The sequence below is a fragment of the Lissotriton vulgaris genome, chromosome 2_1 (assembly GCF_964263255.1).
Source record: "Lissotriton vulgaris chromosome 2_1, aLisVul1.2, whole genome shotgun sequence".
Taxonomy (NCBI): domain Eukaryota; kingdom Metazoa; phylum Chordata; class Amphibia; order Caudata; family Salamandridae; genus Lissotriton; species Lissotriton vulgaris.
The window spans coordinates 1,732,867,409-1,732,883,199 of NC_141687.1; the positions used below are offsets into that span (position 1 = coordinate 1,732,867,409).

Consider the following 15,791-nt stretch of genomic DNA (forward strand, 5'->3'; position numbering starts at 1 on the left):
ACTGCTTGAGTATGATTTCACCCCACTCAACCAGTTACCCAATTTGTTACACTGTGCTTTTTATATGAAAATAAAATAGATTAATAAAAAAATGTTTTAAAAAAACTTTTGAAGTTTGTCACTAACTTCTGAGGGTGACAGCACTGTAGAACATTTGATAACTAGGGCTTAAAATATTTTTCAGCCTCCGATACTTATTTGAATAGTATGCATGAATTCAATTTGGAATGTACACTTCTTTAGGTCATGCACGTAGGGCCTAATTTCGATGTCGGGCTGAAAGCCTCCGACTGTTTATCGGAGGCTTTCTGCTTGACATTTAGGGTTTCCCTCAGACCCTGGTATTACAATGACAGTGGTCGGAGGGAAACCCGTCGGGGGGATTCCGCTCCTCTTCTGACAAGCTCACAGAGCCTGTCAGAAGAGGAGCATAATTGTAATGTCCTGAATGGAGGCAGATCCAGCTTCGGCTCCCCCGGCGGGATTACAGTGTTGGTTTCCAACAGCCTTTCCATGGCAGCTTACAGACATGGAGAGGCTGTCAGAAAGTGACTTTGAGGGCCCCTATCAGTACCCCCTTCCCCATAGCCCTCCGCTAAGGGGCTTGGGGAGCACCTCTGGTGCCCCTTAAACATTCCTGCACCGTGTGGCAGGCACCGCAATACTGAAGTCGGAACCGCTGATCTAAGGTAGGGCAGTTTCAGACTGCTACGGTACGTCCTCCCGACATTGTAATGAGCTCCATAGTGATTCATTAAGTTACATATCTGGCCCAAATAACAATAAGTAAATATTGTACAGTGGAGGAAAATGTATAAACAATTTGATACTTAAGAGATTATGTAATGAAAGCATTTACATTAAAAAAACTCGGAAGAGCGAAACAGTTGCAAAATGCTTAAAGTTTAGTTTTATTAATCAGATTGACTTTTCTGGACCAGAGGGGAAAAAAAGCAGGGAAGAATATGTGTGTCTTTCCCACAATGAAATACCTATGGCACACAAATGGACATGAAATCGCTAGTCACCCAGAAGTCTTATTTCTCCAGAAATAAATAAATAGCAAAGTGTGCTGTATTGTACCAAAATATATATATATCTATCTCTCTATATATATTTTATATAAAATCATTTGAATCCCTAGGTAAGACATTCCATGACAGCCTCGTTTATTGTATATATAGAAAAAAAATCCTTCATGTTACCCCTTGCCAACATTGTCTTTTTTTGAGTAAACAGTTTGACCAAATCTCCATATTGTCATGACACCAGCTTTAACACATATGGAGTATTTAATAGCAGCTTTGTGTTCACTGGCATATTATGTTCTCTTCTGGATACAAACATAAGTCCTTGTTCGGCAGGAGACAAAGTATGACACTAAACATGTTCATGAAAAATGGAGAAAGCTATAGGCACACACATACAAAAAGGTTCGGTCAGTATGGCCAGGATTTCAGCTGCATAATATTTATGTCTTTTTTGTTCTGAGATATGCTTTGGAATTATTTCTGAAATGGTTGTTCATCTTGCTGCTGTTGCTGCAAAGGATTCTGGTCCTCTTGCTGCTGCTGCTGCTGCGAGTCGCTGGTCTGGGAGGTCTGTCCGCATTTGGTGCCTGTGCATCCACACTCGTTCACATACACGTAGGACTGAGTCTTGCTGGTTCCATCCAGACAGGTGAGGACCACCTGCCTTGTGCTGGTCTGGACCTCCTGGCAACAGCTGCACTTGTGCTCCATTGTGTTTGCCTCAGCAGAATACCTAAAATACATGATTCAAAAGGATCACATGTTGTTAAAACGGAGTGGCGGATAAGAACATTCTGCGTTAGTGTACAGATTCAATCCCATCATGAATTACTGATAATGAAGAGGGGATTTTGAGTGTGTCACAATGGCAACTGGAAGTGCAGCCAAATGCAGTTGATGATTAATTCCATTGAGAAATTGGATGCAAAAATATTGGCAAAGGATGTGGCAGTAGACTAGGCGATGCATTGTGTTTGGAATGCGGGCTACCTTCTCTCTAAGGCAGAATCCTTGGGCTAGTATTGTAAGGATTTGAAATCTTGCACAAGTTACCATGCAAGATCTTACGCAACATGAACTAAGATCGGCCTATATTTCGAGTTCAATTATGATAAGTTCTGTTTGTAATGCTTGAATGTTTTAAAAGTCAGTTTTCTGTTTTTGAATGGCATAACACCTGTACATACCGTCAACAAAGATGCAAAAGTGCAACATGTAAAACTATTGTCTTACAAATTGTCATAGTTTTTAACTTGGTTGCCTAGTTACCTATAAACTTTTATTTTAATCAACACAATTTAGAAGCGTATTGATTGTGTGTGCTGGGTAGGGTAGCAGCCTACTCATTATTTCTTTGCCCCACAAATAGCCCAAAGAGAGCATGCTACTACCCCCAACACATTATCAATCGCTGAAAAATGATTCAGCTAAATCAAGACATCAGTGTAAAAAATCAGATATTTGTCTATAAAATGAATTAAATAAAACTTTGAACAGGATTTATTTTATGCTTCATATTACTAAAGATCCACACATTACTTATGATGTTAAGCTAAATATCAATCAATTCACTTTTTTATAGATTTGCTTACAACTTTCGATCTTAAAGTTCACTCGGATTGTTCAACTAGTTATTAATAATTTGACACCTTAAATATATCCTGGTGACGAAATAGCGGCTCCAATTACAATGATTGAAGTATTCCAGCATTCATTATTTACCCGACTGCCTTGTCTGATAGAGAGTCTAGCATAACAGCAATGCAGTCAATATCACCATCATTAAAAGATATAGGGGCATATTAGCAAGGAATAGCGATATTTATCGCAAAATGCGCTTAGCACATTTTTATTTATCGCTGCCTATAGCTGGATATGTTAGCGGAGAAAACATGTTATTAACTACGTTTTTCTCCATTGTGCTAAAATATCCAGCGATAGCGGCGAAATCGTGAATATCACAGGAAATCCAGCGATATTCATGCATTAACGCTAATGGGGACTTAACCTGACAATCCACCTCCCATTGGATAAACAGGTAAGTCATGTTTTTAGCAGGCCAGGCGTTAGATTATAGCGATAATCGTGCTTAACTCGATTTTTTTTATCGCTTTGCCTGCCTTGCTAATAGCTGTGTTAGCGACTGTTTTCAGTTGCTAACAGTTTGGGTATGCCCACTTTGCATGTCATTAGCGATAAATATCGCTGACATGCAAAGCGGGCCCCAAACAGGTCGCTATTGCCTAAAAGCTGTTGCAAACTTCTGTAAGCCACAACTTGCTGATAGGGCGATAAAAAAATCGCTGCTTTAGCGGCAAAAAATTCCGCTAAAGCGGCGATATGGCCCTTGCTAATATGCCCCATAGTTCCTGTAAAGCTGACAAGCAAATACAAATTCAATAATAATCTACTTACATGGAAGACGTGTTACAGGTTCCTTCGCAATAGGACAGCTCTACTGGTCCAGTTGACTGGCAGGTACTCATTCTGAAAGTGGTTGAAGTCTTGCGGAGTTTGCAGCTGGGTTGAACTTCTAAAAACAGAAAAAAGTTTAGATATTTGTATTAAAAACGAAAATATGGCAAGTATCCACAGTCTACTTTCAAGCATTATATGAGCTTACCATTACAAATCTTGCAACAGCCATCAGGCGTCGTTCTGATAGATCCCTACAATGCAGAAATGAACACGAGTGAATTAGGTTGCCCTTACACTGGGGCAAGATATGACTTCAATGGAAAATCATCAGAAGCTGAATGTTAAACAAAGGGCATTTATTCATTTAAGTTTAGGAACAGCACATTAAAACGGGCAATGTTCCCAATGTTCATATTTCTTACTATGCTTAGTGATATATAATATAGGGTTTAGTTAATACCCTGTGACTGGCTGGTATATGTACATTTAACTTTGAACTTTAAACACACGTGGTAAAAGAGAAAAATACGAGACATTGGGAATGACTTTTGACAACAATTTAATATGTAATAATGGCACAAAAAATAAAATTCCCTCCTGAGTACGATCGTTCATGCATTAAAAATAATAATTCTTAATTTGAAGAACCTACGGGGACACATTTGGCTTCATTAAATGCAGGACATGTATGCATCTTTGTGATCAGGTCGTAGCGTGGGTTGTTGTCTATGCATTCATAGGAGGCACATTTATTATCTTCTGGGGTCCAGGATTCTCCAGGCTGAAAGTAGAATTACAAAAATACATCTTTAAACTGAAGTCTACAATTCTCCAAACCATTGCTTTCCACCACCCAAAAGTACAGTAAGTTGTTGGCATATATATTTTCTCCTCCTTCAGTATACAAAAATTACCTTCTTAAAAATGAAAGCGTTTAAATGCCTTTTCTGGTACAGCGAGATCAAAACGTGTGTTGGGAACTACAACTAAACACGACACAGTAGAACAATCTCTTGACACTGTGATATTACACATAGTAATAAAGCTGTACTTTCTAGAGGTCAACAAGCAAACAAGCACTTCCTTGAATTAAGTATAACAAGCTGAAAATATCAAGAGTTGGACAATCACCAGGGAAAGCTCAGTGTGAACCCCAGCTGATAGAAAAAGAAGTACTAAAAGTTGAAAAGAAATGAAAAATAAATAAGGATTTGTAGATCGCAGCTTCTTCACCCCTGCAGAGTTGTTCTCATGAGGAAGCCACGACAGAAAGAACTGATCTGGCAGCAGCTTTAGTGATTAAGCAGTGTGGTTGCCAGATTGAGTTGTGATGCGAGTATCTCAGAACTCTAGTTCCGATATGAGGCGTGTGCAAGTATACCTTTATTTTTTAGTTGATTGATCCAGAACGTTAAATTGTATACGACAATTGTAATATGATGAGTTCTTTGGTTCTTGTGTTATGCTGTAGAGCCTAAACATTTAACTTTGAGCTAATATGAGGGATAGAAGCAATGTAATTACAGATGGGTGGAAGAATTAGACAGTCTGAATATAGAAACCCATGTCAAGTGACGTTCCCGTTTACTGCCTCCAGAGGTCCTGTAATGCGTGCATATGTTGTCAAGCACTGTTAGTTGAAACAATAAGGTTTGGAGATACCTGGATGACTTTTGTCGTGTTGTCCTTCATCGTCACTGTACATGCCACCTGGACGCAGGTGCCACAGCATTCACCATCTTCCTTCACGTACTGGTAGCCCTGTAAAGTACAAACGAGAGTTACTTCCTATGAGTCTTCTTGCCCAGCTATTGGAACTAGGAAAGTTATTTTTCTCCAGACAATTTCTTCCAGCAATGCACATGTGCTTTCAGAAACAGTGAGCAGGAGTATAAAGAACCTACCTCTGAGCAGTCTGCTTGAGAACTGAGTGTGCACGCTCTCTTTGTGGTGACCGGGACGAACTGACCATCTACTATCATGCATTCATAATAAACGCAGACATCCCCAGGAGGGTACCATTTGTCGCCAGGCTGAGACAAAGAAAGAAAAATGTTGAATTAATTTTCTTTACACAGAAAACCATTCAGTATTTCAAGGTCACTCTAGGATACGTTTGAACCAAAGAAACAGGCTTTTTTTCTACTACTGACTCGAAACTCTCAAGACTCATTTTTGCTATCCTTCCTTTAACAGTTCACTATCCCAGGTGTGTTCAAAGCAGTGGCACAGAAAATGCGAACCAGAAGCTTTTAAATAAAAACAAAAGAAAACACTTCAACATCTACTGTTTAGAGGCTCTCTGATATTTGACCAGCCGAACTTGTAAACATCGAGGTCACAGTGGCTCAAGGAAGGGCAGGCATGACTGGTCATATGATGTCAGTGTGTAAAAAAACCGGGCTACAAATGAAGTCGTCTATGTCATAAAGAGACTCATAAGTACAACATTTATTGTACTGACTTTGATCAGTGTCCATTTGCCAAACTAGCCATATGGCATCCTGACATTCAAAGTTGAGTCGTCAAAAGTTGCGTTTCTTCTTGACAGGCAGTTGGTCACCACTACCTATCATAACCCTGTGTGATTATCTGTAATTAAAGTATGTACTAACCCGATTGCCACTGCTTCAGTCATTAAATCCCACCGATATGTCATTTTGAGACAGTAACTCAATATTAGCTTATAGAAAACTGGACATCATGTTTGTCAATCCACTTCACGCCTTCTGGCTCATGCAGTGATACATGCATTGATGATGGGTTTGTGTGATTGTAATTTTACCTTTTCGGCAGGCAATAGACCCTGCTTGAGATTACCATATTATGTATTGCCAATCAGTGGGGGATGTCCTGAGGGATTAGAAACGGAACTAGGAAATTTAGAGATTTAGGTACCTGGAGAACTTTAGTGGAGTTGTTGACTTTCATTGTACATGCCACCTGGACACATGTGCCACAGCACTGGCCGATCTCCTTCTTGTACAAGTATCCCTACAGATTAGAAATAAAGAGGAGAATCAACCATGGTGTCGTGAAATTCATCACACAACGATGTGATCATCTCATACTCTCATTGCGCAACCAAGTCAAACTCAAAAGAATTTGAAGAACATGAAAAGGCACTTACGGCAGCGCAGTCGCTTGAGGAAAATACTGTGCATGTTGTTGTAGTGGAGTTGAGCATGAACTGGTCATTGGATACGGTGCATTGGTAAACTGTGCAGTTGTTGTCTTCAGGGGTGAATGGAACTCCAGGCTATAAGGCATAACAAGTAAGAAAAAGAATCACTACAAAGGCCCTTTAATCCAATGCATAGTATTATTAGGGCATAAGGTGAGAGTTCAGGGTGGCTGGTGATCTTGCCCCTCAAGATCCTCATCTGCCTCATTTGCATCACTTATAATGAATTGGGTTCAGAGACGATTACCATTGACATAATGTGGTGATAATAATCTGCCTGTTGGCTGAAGAAGAGCTATCTCGTGCCTTTGAATCCATTCACATGAAACATTGAGATGCTCTGCGGCAGTCTTCTAATATCAAGACAATGAGCATAGCAAGGTGGCTGACATTTGCAGCGTCTGTTATTGGCTCAGAGGTAGCCAATGCAAAAACAAATAATTTACCTTTCCTGGTGTCTGCCTCAGACCCAGGATGCCGAAGAAAGAGAAAAGTAGGCACAGACCAGATCAGGGCTATGATAGGCCCTGTTGCTTCAGCTTCACAACGTGACTGTTACCAGGTCACTTTTATCAGAAATAGTTTCATGCCAAATAAGTCAGTGTCTACCCAATGAGTTTGACCCACAACTTCAAGCTATCAAGCAGATGGTCTGACAAGAAATGGATTTAGAGTAAAATCTTTTTATCGTGGTTTAGAATCAAAATGTGGAATCCTGTCATTCTTTTTAAAAAGTAGGAAAACATTGGGGCATCTCATGCACTGCAAGAGAAGGAGCTACCTGAATGACTTTTTCCTTGTTGTCAGGCGTAGTCATGACACAAGCCACCTGGACACATGAGCCGCAGCACTTCCCTTCTTCCATCTTGTACACAAAGCCCTGCAGAGGGTACAAAAAACAATAATGCATTAAGTTGGGGACAGCATAGCAAACCCTTTCATGTCACAGCCAAAATGATACAGTTATGCAAAGACTGTAGAAAAAGGAACTCACCAATGGGCAATCTTCAGTGCAAACAATGGGATTGCAAACTGCAAGGTTCAACAGTGAGGTTGAATTTTTCTCCGTACCACAGGTGCACTCCTCACATACTTCTGGTGACTGAGGGATCGAATGTCCTGGCTGGGAAGCAGAAGGAAAAGGAAAAAAGAGTTACGACTTTGCAAAAACCTTCACCGTCCGCCCTTGTGATTGAAACTAAAATATTTTGTGTTGGACTCTGGGCTTATGTTGTCACAGGCTGACCTAAGACAAGGGCAAACCAGTAAATGTTCTAGGCTTGAATTAGTTGTAGTTTCTCAGTAGAAAAGGGAGAAAGCTTAATTACGACTACAAGGCTCTCATGGTGAAGCGAAGAAAAGTTCTGTAGCCAATGATATGTGCAAAAAATCCCTTTCATATGCGAGTCAGACTATACATATTGAACATTTTCTCAAGCCGAAATATCATTAGAAGGCAGCGAGTCACCCTAAGGTGATATTAGGAAATTCTATAATCCAGATCATCTTCACCGACAATTGAGTTGTGTCTGAGTAGGAGTTGAAATGACATTGACATGGACACTGCTGAATCAGGGAATGCTATTCTAGATAAGGCCCCCCACTTTATCCATGAGGCTGTTTTCAAAGGAACAAGGACAGTCAGCGCTTTTCTTACCTGGTAAATGACGCCATCGTAGACGCACACATTATTGGGCTCTGTGGGGAATGAAAAGTTGGTTAATGTCCTTCTTTCGCGTGGCTTGTAGCACATTTGTTTTTCAATTGCTCTCCTGTCGTTTATGTCAATGAGGTTTCATGAAATGTTAAAAACTTATAGAAATATATCCTCTTTATAAAAATTAAGTTTTGAACCAAAGTCATTGACGAGTAGATGCACGTCTCAGACATAGGCTGTACAGGCAATAAGCCTGGTATCACATTCTGAGGAGCATTATACATACCGCAGACGTATGTGGCACAGCAGTCTCCTTCTCCCATGACCGAATGGAGCTCGAACCCGATCTGGCATTTCTTGACAGGAGAAGAGCAGTAGCTGACGTTACACCCTGAATGTCAAAAGGAAAAATAAAAGGCATAAAGTGTGATGACAGAAAAGGCATCAGTACTCAGAGAGGCATAAGTACAGTAGCTGCTCTTCTGCTAAGGCGGAGGAGATTGCCCCTCTGCTTTGCCGCAGAAATAACTCAAGGTTATCACCTGCTGTTGTAGGTTTGTGGTATAGGCTGGGCTGGTCCGATGATAGATGAGCAAGAGGAGGAGTGGAAAATTGCACATCTTGGTTCTAATATCGTGATCCTAGCATTAAACAGACTGCATGAAAGGTACATAGGAACAGATTTAAAAGGACTGGGGCATCCCTGCATTTCAGAAGGGATGCGCCAGTAAAGATACGACACCACGGATGCGTTGCATTTACAATGCGGCGCTCCTTGGTGCAGGGATAGGCAGATGCGTGTCGCATCCGATGGTGAAAGGGCGGCGCATTACTGGAGTTGTGTCCCAAGCGCAACGTAATTCCAGCACTGCTCAGGGGCGCCCTATGCCTAACATGCTGCGTCACTCCTTACGTCCGCTTCAATCAAGCGCAGGGTTTTGAGGAAGCATGAATGAAAAAGTGACTCCGTGAAATCATGTAGATTTCACTGCGTCATTTTTACGGGGCTTCCTTATGACGGAACGCCCAACCTGCATACATTAACCTGACGCAGGTTTAATCTGGCGAAGGGCTTTACAACGTGACGCATCTACCTAGATGTGTCACATTGTAAATAAGTCGCAACGTGGTGCATGGTTTATGCTGCCATTGCGTCCCGGAAGTGACACAACAGTGGCATGAATCTGTCGCAAGGGGCTTGTAAATCTGCCCCATAGAGTAATCATACCATGCAAGGAATACTTGAGTAAATATGCCACATGATAGCATGCTAAACACAATGCCGTTTTTTAATCATTAAAATGTTTGGAATTAACTTTTCATTTGTCTATCTCATTGTGACCTTTCACTCTGAAAAGGGCTTTTGTCTGAATAATTCAACGTGTTGTCATTTGGCCATTTTAAATATGAAAATAGAGCTTAAACAATATTGTTTAGCAAATACAGTGCAAGACCACAAACTGTATAGTGGTCACTGAAATCTGTCACTCGCTCGCCACAAATGCGGACCATGTCGCCACACTCCCAGGGCCATGTGCAAATGCTGGTGCTAGCCTACCAAAAGAAAGACATGGACAGTAGCCCTGAAACTTGTATTCATGAAGCACGGCTATGCTTACACAGGAGAGGAACAAGGCAACGTTTTAGTGAATTCTGTATTTCGATACATCATATGCAGAATTATCAACTGACCTAAACATTATGTCCTAAAAATGGTTAAAAAAAATAATGTTAAATCAAAAGTGGTGCTCACAAAGGAACATTGAGAGTATCCCCTGGCGCACTTCTCTCTAATCTCCTGGGGTTGCCAGGATTCCTTATGTTAATGATACAGTGAAGTCAATGGTTTATATTATCCAATTATCCTATTTTATTCATAAATCCATAGGATATTCTTTACATGTCCTTTTTAACTCATGATTTACTCATATTCATCTCAATTAGCATTTTCTTAATTCATCAGTCCAATGCATTTCGGGCTATGTGGCCATTCATCGGGGACCATAAGATGAAAGAGTAGTCAACTGAACGAGATCATAAATCAATTGCTTTCAACGTAACACAATATTAAGACGCGAGGCGTCTCCCTCAAGCAGTTCATCGGCTATGCATAGTATTCACCATGTTTGAATTGCACCAGGGGATGCTCTCAATGTTCCATTCTGAGCACCACTTTTGATTTATAATTCAGGACGCTATTGACAAGAGACGCCACCCAGGTCGGCACTCTCGAACTTTGAGAAACGATTTTTGAATTTTCAGACAACTTTGAACCACACTAGCGGTGCGCTTTCAACTCTATAAATTTCACTTAAAAAAATAATGTCCCATTGGTTGTAGATTTTTATTATTAATGCCAATGCACATTATTTTTGAGAATTACATTTAGGACACAATATTTTTGTCAGCCGATAGATACCGCGAATATTGAATTTCGGAAGTACACCATGTTGGGTGGAGGGATGTTAGTAAGGTTAAGACTGTGCTAGTGCAAAAAAAGACGTAGATTAACACATATCACCAGCGGAACAGGATTGGGATTCAGGAAGCATGTCGCCCTGAGCTGAATCCCAGCTACACCACAAACAAGACAGATGAGTAGACTTACGGCATTCGGTCACCATGCAGCATGGCTGCTCTGCTGTCATCACCTGGGCAGGCACAAATCCTTCTTTCTCACATGTGACTTGCACCGGCTCGGGGCACTTGAGCGGCTCACACTTGACGGTCAGAGTGTACTTGTCGCAGATACAATTTTGGCAGTTGCTCTGCCAAGTTGCTCCAGGCTGGAACATTAAAGAGATTTATATTTTAGAAACTTTCAATATTTCCTGTACCGAAGCTGCAATTTTGATGCCTTGTTTCACTTATTTACTTTGCAGCAGTACTTTTTTTTCATGTGAGTTAATGAACCACCATTGCTAATGGCTTCAAATTATGAGGGGTAGTTTAACAATGTGATATAGTTCCCTTTTTTCTCTGCTGCATGGCCAAAGTTATAAATTCATTTAGTATCAGCAATAAAATACACTACAGAGCAGCTACTACGTGTAACCATAGAGTTTAAGGTCAAGTGTATCCCATTGCTGCAATCTTTTATTTTAAAATCTCGAATGAACAGATAAGTTGCATGTTTAGTGATGTTTACATGCTATCACTGAAGTCCTCGAATGTGATCTCCAATGATTCACAGGGTTCACATGTTTGCCCTCATTTTGACTTCCACAATTACATGTTTTGCTAAGTTTTATGTATTTATTGAAACAGACAACACAACCTCAGAAACATCTAAATAAGCTACAGTAGTACTATAGTGCATGCCCTCCTTTTGGACAGAGCTATATTCCTATAATGTGTGAAATAGAATATGCTACTATCTACAAGAACATTAATGAATAGTTGGAGCACAAGGCCTTAATCAGTTCAATGTTTGAGGCCTTGCTATATTCTTATGCATGTAAATGTCTAGAATGATACCTAGAGGAAGGGGCCTTGAAGTAAGAGCCAAAAACTCAGACCTTTTATATGAAGATCAATAGGTTTGAGTTACATTGCACCCCTCCAGGTCATAGGGTTGCAACATTGTTATCTGGTCTTCTCTTTCCACCTTGGATTAGTGTGGAAGCTGCAGATGTCATCATTTGAAGCCATATTCTAGCCAAGAATTTCTTAACAATTATTGTTGTGTTGTTAACAAGCAAAACAAAGTAATAACAGTGCCTAGAAGTCAAAGTTATGCCTCATTTTTATATAGTCATATAAGGATGACCATGGATTTCCTTTGGTATGATTACTCTCTTCACTATCAAATTACTAATTCCTGTAGTTTTTGTGGCTAGTTTGCTTTAGTTTGTTAGTGGATTTGAACAATTGAGAACATAATTATACACAGCATTAAAAATATTTTTTTCTGAAAGAATTACAAAGGGACTTCATGATGCTCACCATTTTAGGCATTCCATCTGGTCCAACACAAGCTGAAAAACAGAAGAGATGGGCACCAGGTTACACTCATGAAACACAGTGAATTCGAATAAACGTTTGGTGCATGCATATCTGTTGGCGTGAAAATGCATGAAGCGGTGCATCAATTGAATGTGTTCATTTCTGAGGCACCAACTACAGAGAAACGCCCTTTTAAAAAATAGGTAGCATTCAATTACTGTAGTTAAATTAAAAGTAATCTATTACGGAAATGTAATGTGCTCTCAAATTGTCTTGAAATAGCAGCCAGACAGCTGAAGGCCCACAGAGGAGAATTGCTTTTTTTTATCACACACTAGAACATGGAATCTCGGTTGCCACTCTATACTGCCAAATACCATTGTCTACTGCTTCGCCATTCATTTGTCCAGGCGAAAGAAAACACTTTTGAACAAGAAAGTGCTTAGGTGTGTAATGTTTTTTTTACTAATTCTCCTTTCTTATAAACGTCTTCACTGATGATTTGAAAATTGTAAGGAAAAATAAAATCAGCAATCTAGTCAGAAATTTCTAACAGTGGTTTAAATACATTAGTCCAAACAATTTCCTCTGTTCAAAATAATATAGGCGCAGATTATCCAGGAGTCCAAATGGAATAATCAGATGTCTTTAAGAAGATGTCTACAAAAAATGAACTAGTACCAGAAAGTGATATGCTGGCTTCTGTTTAAAAAAGAGAAGAGTATAAAGGCAGATAGTATTGCCCACAAATATATTTGTAGGCATTTATACAAATGACAGACTGATTTTTTATTTATATTTCTTTCACACCTAGGTTTTGACTTAGTCCTTTGTGTTGACTCCACTATTTTGGCTTTCTGGGCCTTCCTCTTTGTTCTATATGTCAGTCATAATTCTAATACAAAGGTGACTTTCAGCAGACAATGATTGTGCCCTTTATTGCAAGTGGTCACACAAATCCAGATTAATAAGACTTGTCACCAATTACTTACAGCACTTGGGTACGCAGACATCAGTGTATGAATTGAAGAGGGTGGTTCCCTGTGGGCAGTAGCAGCCTTCACTTAAACCATCATTGGCCTGAAGCTCAGCCCTTTAGTGGAGTGAGAGAGAGAAACAGAATACATGTGACATGATTATTCCCAGAATTAGGGTTGATTAGCAAGCATAATTTGGAAAGTCTAGTAGATTGACAAGTATGAATAAAATTGACTTCTTCAGGGGGACAGGTGAGGTAAAGGCAAGTTCCTGGGAAAGGTCAACACATACGTTTTACAATTTCTAAACTATGGAATTTTCAGTTTGTACAAGTTTATATTGAGGTCAAAAACTAGAAAAGAATGAGGAAAACTGAGAGAAAGGGGGAGTAGACAAAGAATGTAGAAAAGGAAGAAAATGTGCAGATGTGAATAGGAAAGTGGCAGGAAGGTCGAAGAGTTGAACTGATAAAAGGTTAAGTGGAAATGGGGAAAAAATCAAGCGGGTAGGCTGATAAAAATTGGAGTGACAGAACACTGCTGGGGTGCTGTAGGAGAAGCTGGTTAGAGTTCAAGAGAAATGATGATGAGAATGAGGGGGGAGGAATATGGAAAAAGCAAAGCAGTGATCCTTCGGAAAGATAGTAGGAGTGGTGGAGACAGATGTTGGTTTGCAGATAAATATGCACAGGGAGGGACTGAAAGGAAAAACAGTAGAAGTTGACCAATGGGATATGAGAATAAGCTTATTGAAAATTGGTCTGTTATTGACATTTACTGACCTTGAATCACAGGTTGCCGGGCTAGCAGGGCCGCATGCTTGATAAACCTTGCCTTGTGGACAACTGTATGCTGTGTAGGAGGAGATAAAGAGGTATGGTCTTATTTTGAATGATGCTTATTATCAGCATTGATCATCAACATTAGAAGTCACTGTATTTAGTGTGAGCGTGCCTTCACCAATACGGTGTTTTCTAAAGTATAATCTTTAGTAATTGCCACAAGCAGGTACTTACTTCCCTGAAGCGACAGCTCTGTAGTTTGAAATGACTACCTCGCTTTACTCTGACTTTTCTTCACTTATATGTTGGAAATTTTGACCTGCAGGAGGCGTTCAAACCATTCAGGATCGGCAGTTAGTAACCTTGCACTTTGTATACTGGTTTCCCAATACACTTATCTGACAGGCAATAATTGTACTGATTTCCTCAAAGACTCTGTAGCATGACACAAACTAAGCCCACATCTTATAAACACCTTCTAACTTTTAAGATTGTATTGCATACCCATTTTCAGTGAATCACTGGCAGAATATAGAAAAGTGAAATATTGTGTGGACAGACTTTTGTGTCAGAAATATCGCAGACCAAATTATCGGTAAGGTAAGTGCAAATAGGTAAGTATAGATTTACTATTTTTAACTCCACATCTACGTACCATGAATATATACATATTTGTGTGTGTATGTGTGTGTATATAGAGAGATATGTAGATATATCTAAATATCTCTATATATACTTGGACAAATATATATATATATTCTCGATATTCTTGGCACAATATTTAGTACACATAATATTTTTTCTTTGATATTTTGTGTAAACACCTTTCCTGCACCTATCAGTCCTCCTGTAAGTTTTTCAAAGAATGTTGGTTTGCCTAATGTCAGTCCTTGTTAGCATATTTTCGTTTTTAATCCTTTAGGTTTATATATTTTTTTGTTACCGAATCTGCTCTTTTGGAGAGTGCATATTTTCTCATCAATATTTGATTTCTGCGATTATTAACTTGGCCCTCTTCGCTCCTCTGTAGAGAAGTCAGCAACCTCATCCACTACCTTACAGCAAGCAACACTGATTGTAAAAAGTCACAGTTTACTTTTGAGGCTGATGATCAAAGCCTCATTTTGGTGGGATTTTGATCAGTCCTACAGAAATCAGATTAAATCTTCTTCTCTACGCCTAGTTCACCCTCTTTACGTTCAATTAGTGCAGATCATGTGAGCTATGGGCTCGGTCTGTAAAATGGAAATTAAGAAATAGTAACTTGAAGACTTTGTGTTCAATTTTTGTTTTGCTGACTGTCAAAGGCTGATTCATGTAGGAATTCAAATGTGCCTGGTAATTAAGTAGCGGGTGATCCCCAACTGCTGGATTCCTCAATTCCAGCCATAAGCAGTTCAAAGCACTTAACAAAATCTAACTTGACTGTGTCCTATACCTATTTTCTACTTCTTCCCCGTCAAAGAAATAGGTTAAAAAACGCATGACTTTACATTTAGGACTTAAAAGTTTATGACTTTCCATAAAGGAATTTATATGTCATTCACACACCATTTGAGCAACCTGCTTCTCTATGGTCTTTGTACTTTAATAATCTGTATTGTTCAGAAAATGTGTTCCACAAGGCCAGGGCAATTATAGAATGCAACTAGTACTTCTTGCTGCTAAATTAATGTCATGGGTGGGAAATGATCCTCGGAAATTCTAGGGCTGTAGTCTTCTATTCCTATTTCAGTATTCATGGCTGGAGTTCAACTGTTATGGCATTAATCCTAGGGCATTGGATATAGAAAAAGG

General features: G+C 39.6%; 1 protein-coding gene across 1 annotated transcript in view; it reads right to left on the reverse strand.

Annotated features, from left to right (window-relative positions):
* Window positions 1–887: 887 nt before the first annotated feature.
* LOC147733206 (mucin-5AC-like) overlaps window positions 888–15,791 on the reverse strand; it is a 78,204-nt gene continuing 63,300 nt past the window's right edge. The window contains exons 38-53 of the mRNA XM_086957738.1: window positions 13,995–14,064; window positions 13,228–13,328; window positions 12,236–12,267; window positions 10,899–11,076; window positions 8,577–8,681; window positions 8,291–8,331; window positions 7,628–7,756; window positions 7,415–7,513; window positions 6,580–6,708; window positions 6,348–6,443; window positions 5,354–5,482; window positions 5,112–5,210; window positions 4,102–4,230; window positions 3,655–3,700; window positions 3,447–3,564; window positions 888–1,764 (exon numbers count right to left, since the gene is read on the reverse strand). Of these exons, the coding sequence (XP_086813864.1) occupies window positions 1,506–1,764; window positions 3,447–3,564; window positions 3,655–3,700; window positions 4,102–4,230; window positions 5,112–5,210; window positions 5,354–5,482; window positions 6,348–6,443; window positions 6,580–6,708; window positions 7,415–7,513; window positions 7,628–7,756; window positions 8,291–8,331; window positions 8,577–8,681; window positions 10,899–11,076; window positions 12,236–12,267; window positions 13,228–13,328; window positions 13,995–14,064 (1,760 nt within the window). The 3' untranslated portion in view covers window positions 888–1,505. The remainder of the gene's footprint in view (window positions 1,765–3,446; window positions 3,565–3,654; window positions 3,701–4,101; window positions 4,231–5,111; window positions 5,211–5,353; window positions 5,483–6,347; window positions 6,444–6,579; window positions 6,709–7,414; window positions 7,514–7,627; window positions 7,757–8,290; window positions 8,332–8,576; window positions 8,682–10,898; window positions 11,077–12,235; window positions 12,268–13,227; window positions 13,329–13,994; window positions 14,065–15,791) is intronic.